Source organism: Mastacembelus armatus, chromosome 23, assembly GCF_900324485.2.
Source record: "Mastacembelus armatus chromosome 23, fMasArm1.2, whole genome shotgun sequence".
NCBI classification, from domain to species: Eukaryota; Metazoa; Chordata; class Actinopteri; order Synbranchiformes; family Mastacembelidae; genus Mastacembelus; species Mastacembelus armatus.
Window position 1 is genome coordinate 5,763,443 of NC_046655.1, and position 18,203 is coordinate 5,781,645.

At 41.4% G+C, this 18,203-nt stretch overlaps 1 protein-coding gene across 8 annotated transcripts in view; it reads left to right on the forward strand.

The window, feature by feature from the left end:
- celsr1a (cadherin EGF LAG seven-pass G-type receptor 1a) overlaps positions 1–18,203 on the forward strand; it is a 71,262-nt gene that overhangs the window by 34,271 nt on the left and 18,788 nt on the right. For 5 of the 8 annotated variants that reach the window (XM_026326676.1, XM_026326675.1, XM_026326678.1 and 2 more), the window contains exons 5-10: positions 257–372; positions 1,715–1,803; positions 7,314–7,394; positions 14,870–15,027; positions 16,525–16,688; positions 16,819–16,944. In XM_026326676.1, the coding sequence (XP_026182461.1) occupies positions 257–372; positions 1,715–1,803; positions 7,314–7,394; positions 14,870–15,027; positions 16,525–16,688; positions 16,819–16,944 (734 nt within the window). The remainder of the gene's footprint in view (positions 1–256; positions 373–1,714; positions 1,804–7,313; positions 7,395–14,869; positions 15,028–16,524; positions 16,689–16,818; positions 16,945–18,203) is intronic. The other 3 variants (XM_026326680.1, XM_033325047.1, XM_026326681.1) reach the window with 1 other exon arrangement.

Consider the following 18,203-nt stretch of genomic DNA (forward strand, 5'->3'; position numbering starts at 1 on the left):
ATTTAAAGTCAGATAGGTTGGGTCTTTTAAGTCAGATATATGAATCCTTCATACAGCAAAGTGCCAGCAAAGCAATTGTGCATGTGTTTTTTTTCTCAGCCTGTAACACACATTAGCTACTCGGACTTGTATGCCATCAAATATAATCAGACACCACAAACAGTATATTCATTTTTGGTTGATGGTACCTTTGTTATCCATACTGTTCCACCATTATGAAACCTCATCGAAAAAATATTGTTTTTTGTTTGTGCAGGTTTGCCACCAGAGAGCGGAACGCTCTACTTCTCTACAACGGCAGGTTCAATGAAAAACATGACTTCATTGCCCTGGAGATCATCAACGAACAAATTCAGCTCACTTTCTCTGGAGGTAAGGCTTCTTAGTGTGTGTGTGTGTGTGTGTGTGTGCCAGTGTACTTGTGAGTGTACTTGTGGCGGTGCCTGTTTAAAGTAATCATTATTAATATCAGCTACATTGTAAATAGAGTAGCACAGGTGCAGCTTATCTGAAGTTACTCTCCCAAAGAGCTGGCTAAATAATTCTTATCAACACGCGCCTTCTTTTAACATGAGTGTGTGTTTTTGTGTGTGTGAGTGTGTGTCTCTCCGTGTGTAGGTAAGAAGGGTGGGAGTGTTTTACTGTTTTGGAAGCGGCTGCTTCCTCAGACAGGGAGCTTGTCTGACTGATTAACGGGGGCACAGACTCTTAAGTGACCAGAAAAAATACACCTCCAGCATAGAACAATCCAGACTTTTTTCAAAAGCATGCATGCACAGATATATACACGTACAGACACACACATACTGTATAGAGTTCAGGTGCAATCTAACACACACCCACAGTCATTGTTAAAGCTGGCAACTGTTGGATTGCAGATCAAACACATCTTAGTTGGACTGGTGACTGTTGTTTTCAGAGTAGGCCTACTTTCCCATGGTACCTTACAGGGAGGAATCCAGTTCAGTACGATTATGTTGGGTGAAGTCTCTTTGGGAGCCCAGCCAAGTCCCTGTGCCCTGGTTCAAATTTGAAATATGACTAAATGATGAATGCATGAATCATCAAATTAAATACTTAGGATTGTGGCTCAAGGTTAATGAGGGGAGTGGGAGGAAAGGCTTTGATTTATTTTTTTTTCCCGATATTTCTATGTTTGCTCAGTATAGCAAATGCATGTATCATTTATGAACACATACTTTGTCCTGTTTCTGTTCTGTTTTGCCACATCACATGCACTGCCAGAAACCATACATTGTTTAACTCTCATACAAGGACTCACATATGAGCTGCCTGTGTAGCTGTATGTGATTACTGATTTCCAGAGCAGTGGATTCTTGCCCAAGCTGCTCCTGCCCTTGATAAACAGAGTAAAGCCCCTGAAAATCTGTTGCCATTGTGCTCTGCAGTCATCTCACTGAGAGCTATTGATACCGCAGACAGCTACCTGATTTATGATCATGGAGTGTGTGTTGTGTGTTGTGTGTGGGTGTGGGTGTAGAATATTTTGAGTGACACATACTGTACATTTCTGTGAACATTACCCCATTTAAATTACATTTTATTCACATTTCACTTTTGCTGTTCACTATTTTCTCTATTCATTTTTTTTATTCAACTCCCCCTTTCATCCCTTACTCTACTCCTTGCCTGTCCTCTTTTGCCATGCTCCTAATGTCCACCCTTCCACCCCTCTCTACTCTTTCCGTCCTAGGTGAGACGAAGACAGCGGTGTCTCCCTACATCCCTGGCGGGGTCAGTGACGGCCAGTGGCACTCCATCCAGCTCCATTACTACAACAAGGTAAGGAAGCAAATCACTCAGCCGACTGCTGCTGCTTGTTCTTCAGCAGACTTTTTAAAACTTCTTTTTCTGCACTTGATAACCTGAGATGCTGAACAAAGGGTTTGCTTCAGGAATATAAAAACGTTAAGTTATAAGAGTTTCATTTTATCTCACAGAGTGCACACCCCACAGTACACGTCAGGATCGTACTGTGATTGTGCTGAGGGTCAATCAATTCAGGAGTTGCAGTGTAGGAGTAAAGTTAATGAAAAGCAGCTTTCCCTGAGGTTACAGAGACAGACTTCGACCTCATCGGTACAGGTTTGGCCAGTGACACAGGTTCACTTCTCTGCTTCAGACCCCCGAATTATTGCAGAACTGGGATCTGGCTTCAGCTTCAGGGGTCAGAAGGTCATCAATCATGTTTTCCCACTAGACAAGATAAGCAGACATTTGTTTCTGAGATTAGACTTTTCATATGCATCTTATGGATACTGCCGTAATGGTACAATATCAATACAGTCTTAACCACCAACAATAGGATTTCCTTTTTGACAGCAAGACAATCGTTTTTTCAAGACATTCCCACGATGGTCTTCTTGCGCTTTAATACATCTAATCTCACAAAAGAGAGCGATTATTTCATAAGCTAGCTCATGTATCCACTTTAGTTGTTATATCATATTAAAAGGCCTTACATTGCTGTCAATTGCTGGTGTTATTTTCCAACAAACTTCCAGTGCCTGCGGGTATTGTTCTTATAACATTAAACCAGACAGGAAATAAGATAACACCAGCCTTCAGAGCACGTATATCGAGTAGTTTTGTGTCTGGTTATTGACTGAATTAATCCTTACGGTTACAGGCTTTTCAGTATCTCTGGTAATTGAAATAAAAGTATAATTTGATTTCAAGTTGAAGGAGTAGTTCATTTGCCACTGTCCATAAGTTTAGCTAACAGTAGTTTTCTTTAGTCTTATCTCATAGCTTTTCAAAGCTAATATGCTAACTATGCATGTGCTATGCTGTGGCTTTACACCAGACATCGATCCCTTTCTCTTACTGTTGCCCATCTTTTTCCATCACTCTCTCTCTCTTTCTTCATGCATCTGATGCTGAATGCTGCAACATAGCAGGCACCCAGCACCCGGCATCATATTTCAGAAAGCAGCACCTGTGTCTTGCGAAGTGTTAAAGAGAGTACCGCTCTGCTTGGCCTAACACTAGCCTACAATGCACACCGTCTCACGTTTCGCACGTCGTTCACCGCCTTCTTGTGTCTATGAGCTATAGGTGCCATAGCTTATTTAGAAGCCTTGACAGGGAAGTATTCATCACGGGTGATGAATCAGGACTCCGTACAGTGGTGTGTTCGCTGCAGGGTCACATCTGTATCTTTTGTCTGAGGGCTTTTTAGGCTGAATGTCTCCCTGTTCAACAGGGCCGCCTTTATAATGTTAGAGACAATGTCTCCAACCTTGTAGAGCTTTGTTAATGTTGCTGCAAGGCTCCTTACTACAACAGCTATTATTTGTCGGGTCCTGTCTGTTTTCACCGAAGACTTCTTTGTTTTGTTCGTCTCTCAAGTTGTCTAGTGTTTGTAGGAGCGTCGCCATAGAAACAACAGATTAATTTTCACGTCTAATTTCCTGCATTGTTCTTGTTCTCTGTAGTTTACTGATCTGTTTTATTTAGCTCTACTCATCCTGTGACACAGAAACACAGATGGTACAGGCACAAACCCACACATGTATGACAACAGTATTATGAGTCTGTCCTGGTGTTCTTGGGGTGTAAAGCAGGGCCTGAGTGCATTCCAGCAGTGACAGTTTTCATACCACCAGTTTTTTTACAAAGCTGGTGACACATTCCATCGAATTGGCCCAAGGCAGGTCAGAGCACCAATAGAGGGTCAGCTCTTCTTCATGTGCCGAATGATCAGAAGTCAGACTGACGGATGGTAATTTAATCCTAAATTAGCTGCAGGGATTGGTGGGAATGTATATAGCAGAAAGCTGTAATGTTCTCACAATAGTGTTGACGTGAATGGACGCACTCGGTCTCAAATTCAAAAACACATTTGTCTGCGGGGAGCACTGCTCGCATCGCCAAGAGAGACTTAACAGAAGATGATGTCATCCACACAAAAGTATATTATACCTTATCTCTTGAGAGATGATGAACTGACAACGCTAAGCCTGCTCACATATGACCTGTTTAGACTCACTATTAAAGGAAGTAAGAATATATCTAACCTGATTCCTGATCAACGTGTTGCTTCATAATGAGGAAAAGCAGAAGGATGTTAAACTGCATTTTACAACAGTAACATAGTTCACCTGAGTCGAACATTATGCTGGTAAGCTCAGCATAAATCAGACTTATTCTAGTGTCAACTAAGTGGCTTTACACGTCTATAAATATAATTAAGTTTAGATTTTCAAATAGTCTGTGCAACCTAATCCAGGATTGTTCTTTTTACATGAGCCCCAGCATGCTCGCACAATACACACATGCATGCACAGACGGTGATTTATTGAGGTTATGAGGCAGTTGAAGCTGTGCAGGGCTGTGGGGGTGCCTGCTTTTTAATCCATTGCTGTTCTCTTCAGGAAACCCAGGGTGCTGCTACTGCTAAAAAAAAAAAAAAACAGGTCAAAGGTCAGGGGATGGTTGGCATGACAACAGACGTGGACTAGCCATTGTCATAATGATGAGGGGTCATTTGGAACGATGTGTGTGTGCACATTGTATCTGTGGGGGGTGGAGTCTGACAGAAACAGACACAGAGCTACTGAAGTATGTGCGTTTTTTAATATGTCCATATGCCAAAGTGCCATTAGTGATGTTACACAATAAGAGTGGAACAGTAAAGACATTTTTGAAATTCCATGGTGTGAAGTCTCAAGGACGATTTATGGTGTCAGCTAAGAAAACCTAAACAGGAAACACCCACACGCACAGAAGAAGCTCTTGTAGGTGTGTTGGAACAGCAGAAGGTTTTGTCTTGGGTGTTTGATGTATGTTATCTACAGGAAATGATGTCATTTGTTGCAGGAAATGATGTTATTTAGCTGGTCATTGGACAGGATGTCAGCCGTATCATGGCTATGTTTACTCAGCCACCTGCATGGATTATATCAGGATAAAATAGATACTGCTTGAAATGCTTGATTTACCTTATTTCCATTGCATTTCTAATTTTGCATAACTACAACTACAATCTCATCATGATAGTTTTGTTTTCACCATTCTACAACGGAGATTTTATTATTTCACTTGGGAAACATGAAAATGATAAACAAGAATGAACTTGCACAAATTGTAATCCTAATTGTGTTTGAAGAACAACTGCTGAAACATAAACAAGCATAAAGTAGGAAAATTGCCTCTGTATGAATGATTGTGTCACCAAGTGGAAACCTCAGCTATGAATAAACTACAATTAACTCCCATGTGAACCGTCCGCATGCTTTCAAACTCAGCAACGCAGAACAGGACTGCAGACATGACATGCCTTGTTTAATGGAGTACTTCAATAATGCTGCTTTGGCTGCACACAGCCTTGATGTCAGACATGTTAAAAGTGTTACACTGGCTAATATGGACTCTGATATTTACAGCTGAGGGTGTGTAGACAGCATTCCCAGACAGGCTCAGCTGGCTCTTATCACCAACAAGTACCAAAAGTTCACTCTTTCTGCTTCCACAGCTCTTCCCTCGCTGTCACTGTTCTTCAGATGGCATCACCAGAACATAGGTGCAAATTACTTCACAGCATAACTTGAAGTACTTTAAAATGTACTGTGTTTATATTTTGGCATTCCAGTTCTGCCCAGCTGACTACTTGATGTAACTCAAGCTGTAACTTAGCTGTATTTAAAAGGTCTTTCTCTACCATAGTTTTGTATCAATAGATAGATACTTTATTAAATCATTATTTAGAGACAGAGAGTACTGAAAACCTTGTCACTAAAATATATCAAATATATATCTGTATTTGCTGCAACAGTTAACACCTGAGCCAAAGTGGACCGGTGTATTGAAAGTAAATGCACAAATAAGAATCCATGATGTTAGTGTTTGAAATAAACACCAAATGCTCCCAGTTTACATGAATTCAAATACACTGCAAGTTTTTCTTGAATAAATGGCCATAATCAAGGGATTCAGCAGTTATCTCAGCCTGCTATAAAATAAATAGCTACTACCCTCCTCTCTGTGTTTATCTCTCTCTGTCTTTCTCTCTTGTCTCTCTGTTGATGTTGCAGAATTTATTGGGTTTCCATGACACGCTGATATACAGTCTAACACACACACACACACACACACATCCACACATGCCCACAGTGGGTAATTGCTCTCGAAATAAACTGCAGAGCACCAGTAAGTGGTTTTTGTAGCTGTCATCCTTCTTGTGCCGCACTTTTCTAACTAATAGTCGAAGCCACATGCGGCTTTCCTGGGTGGTCGTAGTGACATAGAGGGACAGATGCATGCCTTATTAGGACTTTGACTTCTACTAAGTCACAGTTCTTGTATGTGTGTTACCAGCATCATTTGTTTGTGCACAGACATGGTTGCAGATTGTCTCTACTAAGTGTGTTTTGCAAAGGTTAAGTAGTTGTGTTTTTTAGGTGAAGCCCCAGACTCTGCATTCCCCAGCAGGGTGTGTTTTTCGAGGAAGAGGCCATGTTATTCTTTGTTCTTCTCGATGTGTGTTTCCATAGACCTCAGTTAAGGTTATGATCACACATAAACAAAGATATTACATTTAAATACCACTAACTGCTCTTTTGCTAATTTTAATGGAATGTGTTTGCGGCTGTTTATAGATATAAGGTACTGCATGTTGTTTACCGCTTTTAATCACTCAGACATGATTGTAGCACATTGTAATTTAATACTGTGGCATGTAAACATTCATCAAACCCATGTTTTGTGTCACCGTGGTGTAAGTGCCTTTGTTGACACGTGGAAGCTGGTTTCAGGGCTTTTACTCTCTTGTGCCGTGAGGAACATTCCTTGAGTCTTTCCTGCTATAAATTCCACCTGCTCTTCAGGTAGTATCACACACAGTGTGCTGTAAATCTGCCACAGAGGCCTTTGTCCAAAGGTGGCACTGCATGAGTTGTAGCTTATTGTGTTAGGTGGTAAGAGAGGTGTTTTTGAAGTGGCACGGGGAAATGATGTTTTGCTTTGGAAGTCATTATTGTTGGCAAACGGTGGAATATCCAACCACAGGCACCTCAGCATGTCTGCTTCTCTATGCACACATACTGTATGTACATGCACCTGAATATATTTGTGGATTTTTGTACATGTACAATTTTTTCTTTACGTAATTCAATTCAGAAAATTTTTGCAAAAAGTGAAACATGAAAATCACTGAAGCTGGAGTGAAGAGATTTTCACCTGACAACACACACACACACACACACACACACACACACACACAGTGTGATATAGGTTGGCTGTGGGCTGCAGGTCTAATGCGGTGTCTCTCTCTCACGGTGTCTCTCTCCCAGGACGGGGGGAGTCTGGTGGACTCCAGTGGGGCTCTGCGGCTCCCGCTCTATACTGCCTGGCTGGAGCTCAATCAGAAGGAGGTAACCTCTGACCTCTAGCCTAGTCCCCACTGGTGTTCTTTTCCCTGGGGTCTCATTTAGTCCCTGCTCTGCTTCTAGTACAGTGCTGGACTCACTTTGCTGTATATGCTTACCTCAGATATACAGCAGTAACATGGCCTCTAACACTAGGGTGTAATGCTTGTTTAGTCTGGCTCAAGTCTTGTCTGGACTGTAGAAGAAGATTTTGGTGGCATTCTGATTTTAGCTTGGCTGTCAAAGGTTTGTGGACCTAGTTCCAATGTGACCTGGCTTTCTTCTGTCTCCCCCTTTTTGACTTGTTGATGGATTTAGATTCATGACTTAAAGGTATCTGTGGAGTTTGTTTTTTTTTTTGTTTGTTTGTTTGTTTTTTTTTTCAACCAAAATTATCCTTACAGTCATTATCTCCTGCAATCTCCCAATAATCTACCTACCTCTACAGCATTTGCCAGCCCAATTTAAATCTAAATCATAGCTGACATAAAGCACAGAGCCGTTTATCAAAACATTATACGTTCTATATGGCTACTACTAGTCAAAAAACTCCACAGCATATTTTTAATCAGTGTACAAACGTCAGGCTTTAGTCATCTTTCCTGCTTTAGCCTGGTGTTGCATGTTCAGGCACCGTCATGCTCTTCTTTTAAATCTACATACAGCACTTTCATGTTGGCATGAAATGAACAAGACATTCATTTTAAATTCATGGAGATGGAGCCTGATGAGGTGTTTTTAGCACGTGCAGTTCTTTGTTTGTTGTGTGTGGATTTAGAAGGACTTTTTAATGTTGGGGTAGTTTTGATGACGCTGGCCCAGTCACCATTTTAAATTTTAGAATATAAACACATCTGGTCCTGACCCCACAGGGGTCCGAGGACAGCGTCTGTGCTGGTGAAGCAGAAGAGTTGCATCGTTGCACTGTTCCTGCATATTTTTGGTTTTTGCTTAATAGTTCTTCATGTGCACATATGTTACACTTATCCTCCCCATGTGACCATAGATCACCATCTTCTACATCTTTATTTGCTTGGCTCCATTTCTCTGGCTGGCTGGAAAGTCTATTCATATCTAAAAATGGAGCAGCAGTGTATAAGTAGAAATGACACAGTAACAGCCTTCGTGCTCATCTGTCAGCTCTCATTGACTTCCTCCTTTGGGGTTTGTTCAGGTGAAATAAACATGTCTGAGCCTTGGCTGGTAGGTAGGTAGGAAGACACCCAGTGAGCAGTGCTTGTGTTTTTCTTGGCAGCAGAGTGGCAGGCTGTAGCATCGATTCCCTCGGGGAGGATTAACAGTTGTCACAGATGGATCCAGTAATGAACATGGACAGCGAATGTCTGTTGTGTCCAATCTGAGGACAGTGTAGCTAGTTGGTCTCGAGACACATAGGAAGAGAACGTCTTGGCTCCTCAAGCCAGAAGAAGTGAACAAACATCATGACTCCCAACACAGATCCTACATGTGTAGAGGAGTGAGCTATCAGTCATTTACCACATTGTCTCATTGGGGAACAAAGACGTGGTAAATCTGTCGCACAGACACCAACTCACCACGTCTCTGCCTCACATCCATTTCCCTTCACCTTCTCTCATCTTTGCATCCCTTCCTTGCCCTGCTACGACGTGAGGGAGTGTGAAACGAGGAAATTTCACACACCTCACCTAGCGTGACCTAAACCTCTTATTAACACTGAGACAGCAGACAGTGGAATTTGTGGGAGGAGAGAAAAGAACAGATAAAAATGCTAAGGAAATGTTAAAAAAAAAAAAAAAAAGTTGAGATCCATCCACATAGTTTATAACCCATCTATACCCCTGCATTCTTCCTCCTCTTACATCTCTGTCTCCTCATCCTTCTCTCTTATCTTCCTGCACTTATGTACAGTATGTCTTATCTCTTACGCAAGTTGTTTTATTATGCTGCTGCTTTTATGCCACAAATTAGCTTGAGTGCTGATGATTTTTTTATTGCCTTAGAGTCTTATCAGAGCTCTGATTTAGATGCCTGATGAAGACTGAACACAAGAGAGAGAGAGAAAGCTAAATAATACATCAAATGCACAGACTCTGCATGTAAAATGGTTGAAAGGCATGAATCACAAGGTAGTGCCATTGATGTCAGTATGCAGGCAGGTGACCATGTTCGTAGAGTTGTGAAAGGAATTTTCTCAAGCTGTTCCAAATAGGATAAAGTTACTCTTATATCAGTTTCTGTGTCGTCCACACATTTGTTTCGCCGCTGGAAAGCTACAAGCAAACAATGGCTACTGCCCATCTGTTACACTGACAGACAGGAGTGTGAGGAGACCATGAAGGCAGCAGTAATATATAGGCTTGAACACGGGACATCGTAGCCTCGTGTAAAACCTCTAAGACCGTAGTGTGTGTGTGTCTGTGTGTGTATGTGTGTGTGTGTGTGTGTTTGAATTTACACTTCTAGGTTTACAGAGCCAGAGGGCAGGTGAAGTAATGTGGACATGATAGACTCTGTTGGTGCCAGAGGAAAGGTGGGACACACTAAGCTGTGCATGACTGGGCCTAAAACCAACTTTACACAAACACACACACACACACACAAACACATACTTCTAGGAGAAATATTGTTTTTAGTTCATTTCCTATCTTTATTTTGGCTCTACCTTATATTGCCACACTAAAACTGTTCTTTTATAGATATGTTATGATAATAAAAACATATTAAGTCTGGTCTCACCCTGAGAGACAACATGCACACACACACACACACTTACAAATATGCATTTATTAATATCCATCGAGTGTCAGTGTCAGAGTAACAATGGTATTTCCTCAGGCGAGCCAAAATAAAACAAATGACTGTGCGCCTTTTTTCCCTTTATTATCAGAATCAACTGTGTGGCCGTCTGCAGCTCCACTAGCTGCTTCCTGCCTCACACACACACATGCACACGTTTGTCGCTAGCTCAATCGACATGCACGCAGACATCCTTCCCATACTCCCCGTACACATGCACTAACTCATAATCACCGCAGTATTCCCCCCATCCCTCCCTCTACAGACACACACACACACACACACACACACACACACACACACACACACACGCAAATATTTCCTGGTCATTAGTTGCTCATTTTGACAGTGTTTATGGTGTTTTTTGACAAAGTTGTGTTTGGCATGTAACTCAATCTCTGCAGCACGGCTGTTCATCGCAGCCACAGGGCTGGTTGAGTTATCATGTTGGCTTTGACAGGCAGCCTGTTGGTTATAGAGGTGTGTATGAGTGTGTGTGTGTATCTGTTGGTGGGAGGGAGAAGGCGTGCGTGCTTGGGTAGGGCTTTCTCCTGTGTCTGCGTGTAGACTACTTGTTACTGTTGAGAAACAGTGTGTGTGTATGTGTGTGTGTCCTGATTGCAATTGGCAGCATTTCTGGTGAATGCTGAAGCTTTTGTGTGTGTGTGTGTGTGTGTGTGTTCCTCCATCCACTCGTGGCATGTGCCCTCCTCGCCTTTCTGGCGAGCTGCAGGGATCAAGTGCGTTGCCATGGCTGCAGCAAGCCTATCGCCCCTGGAGACGACACCTTAGAGAGAGGGAATCTTCAACGGCTCAGAGTCGGGCAGAGGGTAAATAAGAGACTCTCACGGGGCCCCTCAAGTGAGGGCCAAGTGCACTTTAACAGAAGAAAGTCAGAAAGTAGCCTGAAACTATATACAGTTGTACTGGCCATGGTTACACAGATAACAGACACACTCACCAATGTTCAGTTTAGGACGTAGCATCCAGTGAAGATAAGGAAATTCATAAATACTATCTCTTAAGATGGTCCGAAACAGCAGCTCTTTTACATATGTAAAACTTTTTTTTTTTTTTTATTATGGTTTGCTGATTTTAGCAGATTGATTCCAAAACCTGGAAACTCAGGAAACACGGAATATTCTGATTTCTCCAGTAGTAAACTCCACATTTTCCCACATATTCTGGATCTGGTTTACCTGAATTTATAATGTCCTGCAGCCTGGACATAGTAAACACAATACTAAAGCTTCAGTCATTCATTCTCACAGAACACACAGGTGTGTGGAGTTGGGAACGGTGGGTCCCCCATTATCACCTACACGTCACATACAAATAAAAAGCATCTGCTGAAAACGTGTAGTGTAGGACTTGCACAGTGTAAACGTGTGAGTGTGTGTGTCTATGAATTATCAGCACATGTAACAGCTGCACCCCCTGAGATTTTCGGCTACGGGTCTATTATGTAGGATATCAGGGTATCTCTGCTTCACGCTCTCTCCTGTGTTTTGCTTCCTGTCTTTCTCTATGTCATTCCTTCCCCGCTTGACTGAACTCAGAAGAGATGATAAGATTGTAATCAGTGTGACTACAGACTGCTCTGAGCAAAGTGCTTTTCTTTATCTTCAGTAGTTTATTTGTTGAGGCGCTTTCATGCAGTTCATCACACTTTTCCTCTCATTTTCATTTTCCCACTGGTTTGAAAAGAATTTGTAGGATTTTTAACTTTTGACTCGTCAGCTGTTTTTTTTTTTTTTGTTTTTTTGTTTTTTTTCAATTTTTTGGGAAATTGATATCAATCTTGTTTCTCGCTCACAGGCCCGTCTTCTTATCTCAGCGAGTAAAGTGTATTCCACAAAATGCAGAGCTATTCCTTTATATTTCTGTGGTGGGATTGTGTAGATATTATTCAAAAAGGTGCACAGAAAAAAGGAGGACATGAAGCAAAGTACTTATGTGTTGTTTAATCAAAATGTATAACTTTTGGTCTTCATTATTCTCCTGCTATGTGTTTTCTATAGATTCAGGCTGTAGGCTTTGCTGTAATTGGAACAAATTGTGCATACATTGTGTGCTGGAGAAAGTCCCCTGATAATTAATTGCAAAAAATGGATCTCCTGAGCACACAGTATGTATCAGACCTCCCAGAATTCCTATGCTGTACAGATCTGAAAACCACCTGAGGCAAATTTAGGATTTCTGGTATTGGGCTGTACAAATAAAATTTGACTTGACTGGACTTGATTTCCTAAACTGTAGCGTCTCACCATTGGGTGCTGTTTTGTCAAGTCAACTAGAATTCAAGTTACATAAGAACGCATTAAATCCTGGCAGTCAAAGAATTTCCTTCTGGCCTGATTGACACTGGGAGGACCCAACAAGAGTTCACACATGGGCTGCCTGGAAAGACAGATGTTGGTGGTTGCCATGGTGATGTTAGGTATTAGGATTTGGTGGGTTTAACCAAGGTAGCCACCTGATGACACCCTTAAACATGGTCACATACCATGAACACTGATTTAGTACATACATGTAATTAAAAAGTGACATTATAGCTGTTCCTATATGTTAATTAATTGCTTAGTCATATTCTAGTTGTTTAGAAGACATGACAGAGGTCTCCCATGATGCCTTGCTCCTCAGCCACACCTTGGATAATTGCTGACGGCCACACTATCAACTGTCACACCTCCGCAGGAAAACGATCAAATCCTCCCACGCTTTTCTCCTTCGCTCCGTCTGTGCTCACCTGTTTATCTGTGTGACAGGGTTTTCCCACTGACCCTCTGACTTGGGGGGGGGGGAAGTAAATGAGCGACAGAATGAGATTAGATGTGAAAGAGAAAGAAAGCAGCAGCGGCGTCAGAGGCGTAGTACCTTCTTTTTGCCTTTATGGAAAGTGTGAAAGTGTTTTTTGTAGAATCAATGGAAACGGGACATGTTTAAGGGAGTGGCAGTGACAGACTATAATAAAACTCCCTCTGGGTTGGAAAATATGCCCGGACCGGAGCCCACCTGAGCCAAAATAGAAGACACTGCACCCCTCTGTTGCCTGTGTGCCAGTTTCTCTTTTGTTCTTTTTTTTATTATTCGTCTATTGGTCAGTCGCGCCTTCTTTCTATTTTTCTTCCTCCTGTTTTTTTCCCCTTTTTTTTTTTTTTTCTCTGCCCCACTGGTGTCTCATTACTCTAATCCTATTTATGCTGGAGACACATGGGCACGTATTGTTTTTCAACTGCCTTTTTCTTTCCATCTCTTCTGCTGCTTTTCGACTTTTCTTGGTCTTTCATATGAAACTGACAATGCAACAAACTAGATTAAAATGTGTTTTAAACAGTTGAAGAATTTGAATTTTAAAAAATAAATTTTTGTTTTTCATTCTGTAACATTGAGCCTTTAACTCATCATCCTATTGGTTTCATAGTCTCTATCGCCCAGCTGTCATCCTTTGCACAGCCTTACATAAATAAACGCAGCACTGTGAGCAGATCTGGGATCTGTAGTACTATCGTTGTGTTTTTGTAGTCTAGAGATTTACCTAGATAGTAGAGACTATCTAATCATTTCACCTAATGGAAGCCACTCACAGCGAGGAAATGAAAAGATTATGTCAAAACTTCAAAATATGAATTTCTGTCTCCAAATGGCTCATATGCTTCAAATCAACATGTCTTTTCCTGTTCTTTAATGCCAGGAACGAAGAGCCTTTATTTATTAATTGGTAGAAAGATTTTTGAATAAAACTCCTCAAATACCTTTAGTGTCCTGTTCCGAGACAGAAGAAATGCTCCACTGAATTTTGCTTTGAGGACAGATGTTACAAAACACTAAAGTGATTTGGTGGCCTGATTTTATAATCGGATCCATATTTTCTCAGATCAGCGTTGGTCGGCCACAGTCCTTGATGGAGGAATTAGCCTACTTTGTAATCATTAGGTGCAAGCAAATGCACAATGGGCTTTTTTGTGGTCTTAAGCCAAGTGAGGCCTCTGTTCCTCTGCTCCAAGTTGGCTAAAGTCAGCTGGACTTTGTTTGTGTAGCGCCGACCCGCACAGAGCGAGCACCAAAGCTGTCACCCTGGCCATTTTTCTCAGATCTGATGACAGGAAACAAAGAAAGAAACCGAGCGTTAAAGATTTGAACAAAACATAGTCAGTTGAGGTAATTTACCATAACAATACAGTGTAAAAACTATGTTGGCATGAGACAATAAATGGGATTCCTTGTAGTAAAGAGCATTTGTTCTCAGCCTGTTTTGTAAGGAGCCAACACAATGTCAGATTTGAATAGATTTTAAATTATTTAACAAATAATTTTGAATAGTTTATTTTATATTTACATATTTTCCACTCCTTTATTCATTCATCCATGGCTTATCTATTAGCTTTTAATCATCATTTATTGCCTTATTTCATCAATTTCAAGTTCAACGGTCTGGTTTATTAGTTTTAGGTCTTTCTCAAATTTTTACCCATGATGTATATTTTTATTAAATTTAATTCAAATCATGCTATTATCCAATTATTTTGCTGCACCACAGTTTTACCAAGTATCCCCTGGCAACTGCAGAAAAACCCTTCCAGGTAGTGAATCGTTAGAGATTTACAAGTTTTTGCATTAAAGTGTGTAAATGTTGAGGAACAATTTAACTTTTATTTAATCTTTTATGTTTTTATGTTTTTTTTTTGTTTTTGTTTTTTTAGCCGAACATTGGACGTCTGGGCATCCCTCATGGACCCTCCGAAGAAAAGGTGGCTGTGGTTGCCGTGGACGACTGTGATATCTCCATGGCGATACGCTTCGGAAAGCAGATTGGTAACTACTCCTGTGCTGCCCAGGGCACCCAGACGGGACAGAAGAAGTAAGCTGAGATCTCTGTCTGTCACTCATCTTTTTTTCTTACTCTCTCTCTCTTTTGCCCTCATTTCCAGTCCCTCCCTCAGACACTGTCCTGTAGTTGTAAGACTAATAGACGACTGTGTTGTACCTTGGGGGCTACGTCAATTTGCCTTCATTATAACAGATTATGCAACTCTCATTTTACCATCCTCCCCTGCTCTTATCTATTAATCTGCGTTCATCCTCATAGCCTTCGTGCTGTCAGACATGGCCTTAGACAACCAAAAGCTCATCTAAAAGCAAGCTTAAAAGGAATTACTGCGTGTGTGTTTACCACAGACTAATTAATTTTTATGTTTATAGCGTGAGATTTTTTTTTTTTTTTTTAATGGGTTTTTAGGAGAAGTAGCATGCTGAGACACATTTAGCGCTGAGAGGGTGGGGACACAGAGAGAAACCTTCAAAGGGAGTTAATGAGGTTACATTCTTTCAGGAACTTGTTGTGCAGGTCACTGACGCTGAGAGGATATTTAAACTGTGTCAAGCAGACATATACAAATATACATTGCACTGGTGCTGCAGACAAGCAAACGCCTTGAAAGGTTTGGCTTTTGGAAAAGTCTTGACATAATCCAGAGTATCACTGAGACAGAGAACAGGGGCCACTTGACTTTAAGTGTTGGAATTAACTTCATTTTAAGCATTTTTTTTGTAACCATAGCAAAAAATAAAAAAGTGTACATCAGTTCAGAGCACTCCCCTTTTTTTTGTTTTTTTTTTTTGTTTGTTTGTTTTTTTTACTAATTCACTGCTGAAGATCCTGGGTGGTCTATGTTTAAGATACTGTATAAACCAGATGACCAATGGAAAACTAGAGGCTTTCCTCATGTAATTCCTAGAGGACTGTTTGAATAAGCTGCACATGCTCCTGGCCAGTCGACAGTGTTTGTACTGTGCCGTATATGCTCGCGACTCATTCAGTGGTTGAGGTGGTCTTTAGTGAAGCATTGCATCACCTTAAATCTCACCATCAAAAGGCCTTTGGCTTTTGATCTTGAGGGGCTTGTGGTGTAAGCAGCTTCTTGCATGACCTACTATTTACTCTGCCATGGTGATGGTAGCAGTCAGCCTTGTGACAGCTTAGAACATGGACACAATAACCTTACTTCAGAATGTCAGTCTTACTAAGTGTTGAGGCCTCACCGCACTCGCCCTTTCCAGGGTGAGGTGGGGGCACTGACAGGTATGCATAACATCTTTTCACTCCCTTGTTTGTCACTGATTTATGAGGAAAAGTAATAAAAATTCCTGAGTATATAGGCCAGTTTTCAGTTTGTTAACTTTGTACTCAGTTCAAAATATAAGCGTCTTGTTCTGGTCTGTTTGTCAATACGAGTCTAATTTTGTGGTTTTGTTCACCAAATCATTTCACACTATCTCATAATAGGTTCAAAATAATGTATTTATTCAGTAGTTTGGGATTTTGCTCTGATCCATTTTCTGTTTGTGTCCTCTGTAGGTCACTTGACTTAACCGGACCGTTGTTGCTAGGCGGAGTTCCCAACCTGCCCGAGGACTTCCCAGTCAGGAACAGAGACTTTGTGGGTTGCATGAGAAACCTCAGCATCGACAGCAAACCCGTCGACATGGACAGCTACATCGCAAACAACGGCACCACACCAGGTCAGACATGCCTTTGTGTCTGTTTCTAGAGCCCATGAACAAATGTACACAGTACATACATGAAAACCTGCCTATACTGTATCAATTCCCTTTTTTCAATTTAAGCTAATGCAGATGTGTTTATGTTCAGGTTGTCCTGCAAAGAAAAACTTCTGCACAAAAGATCTGTGTCAGAATGGAGGAGTGTGTGTCAGCAAGTGGAACACCTACAGCTGCGACTGCCCGACTGGTTACGGTGGCAAAAATTGCGAACAAGGTAAGAAATGTGTGTGTGAGAGAGATTTTTTTTTTTTTTTTTGAACAGATCGTTCACTTTCTGGGATAGAAAGAATTAGAATCTAAGAAAGAGTCAAAATTTGTATTCATGTGTGTGTGTGCGTGTGTGTGTGTGTGTGTGTTGCATTTACATATGTATTGCTAAAGAGGTGTGTCTCTGGCCCATTGTGCATGTGTCTACTTGCTCCTCTGTGAGCTTCTGTGCACACACATGTGTGTGTTTACCTACTGCAAGTGTGTATGCGTGTGTCTTGAGGACTTCCAGGAAACTGTGTGTGCTTGGAGATCAACTGGGATAAGGTACACCTCCTTTGACTCAGTCTGACTCATGGAGAAATCACAGTGGAAAGTCACAGTGAAGCCTCCGCTCACTGCTGTACAGACACTAAACACGGCCTCGGGTTTGGAGTTTTTGAAGAGAAATAACAAACTATGACTCACTCCTCAAAACCCAGATTCACAGGATGAAACAAAAGATTACACTATCCCCATAGCTGTCCTCAATGTGTCTCTGCTGCCACCTCAGTGGACATGTGACACACAGCTCACGTTACAGAGTGCAGGCTGGATATATATTGTACCTACAGTGCAGATAGATAGGTAGGTAGATTGACTTTGAAGCGGTGTTGTTATTTACACTGCATAACTGTTCTCATGTTCTTCTATGGTAAGGAGAGAACTTTGATTTCCTCCTTCAGGGTGAGCTTCCAAACAATGTGCTAAGGTGTGAATCCTTCTCCATGTCCTCCAGTCTATGAGGTAGCCGCCGAGCCAGTGCCAGGCCCCAGTATCCAGTGTCTGAACTGGGCTGGGATCAGAGCGAGCTGAGAGGAGGTTTTGGCTCCTCTGCTTCTTGTTGACATGTTTGGTTTGACACACAAGAAACCAGAGATTTATCCTAACTAAAATCATCCAGACTGGACGGACATGAAGAGACTAGAATGTACTGAAAGTCGCCCACATGGTCAGATTTCAGATTATAGTAATATAGTAGTAATATAGTAATAGTAACTATTTTTTGCAAGAAATGAATTCTGTCATGCTACCATAACACAGATTCCAGTCAGTTTAAATTTAGGTATACTGTATACTGGAAATACATCTACAAGCTCGTGGGTGGTTTAGCTTCTTATGACAAGTAGATCTCAAGTTTAATGTCTGGACTGGTGTCCAACGAGCTGTTAGGCACAGATGCATTTACAGTCAGTATACCTGCTTAATAAGATCAATAAGGCTGTA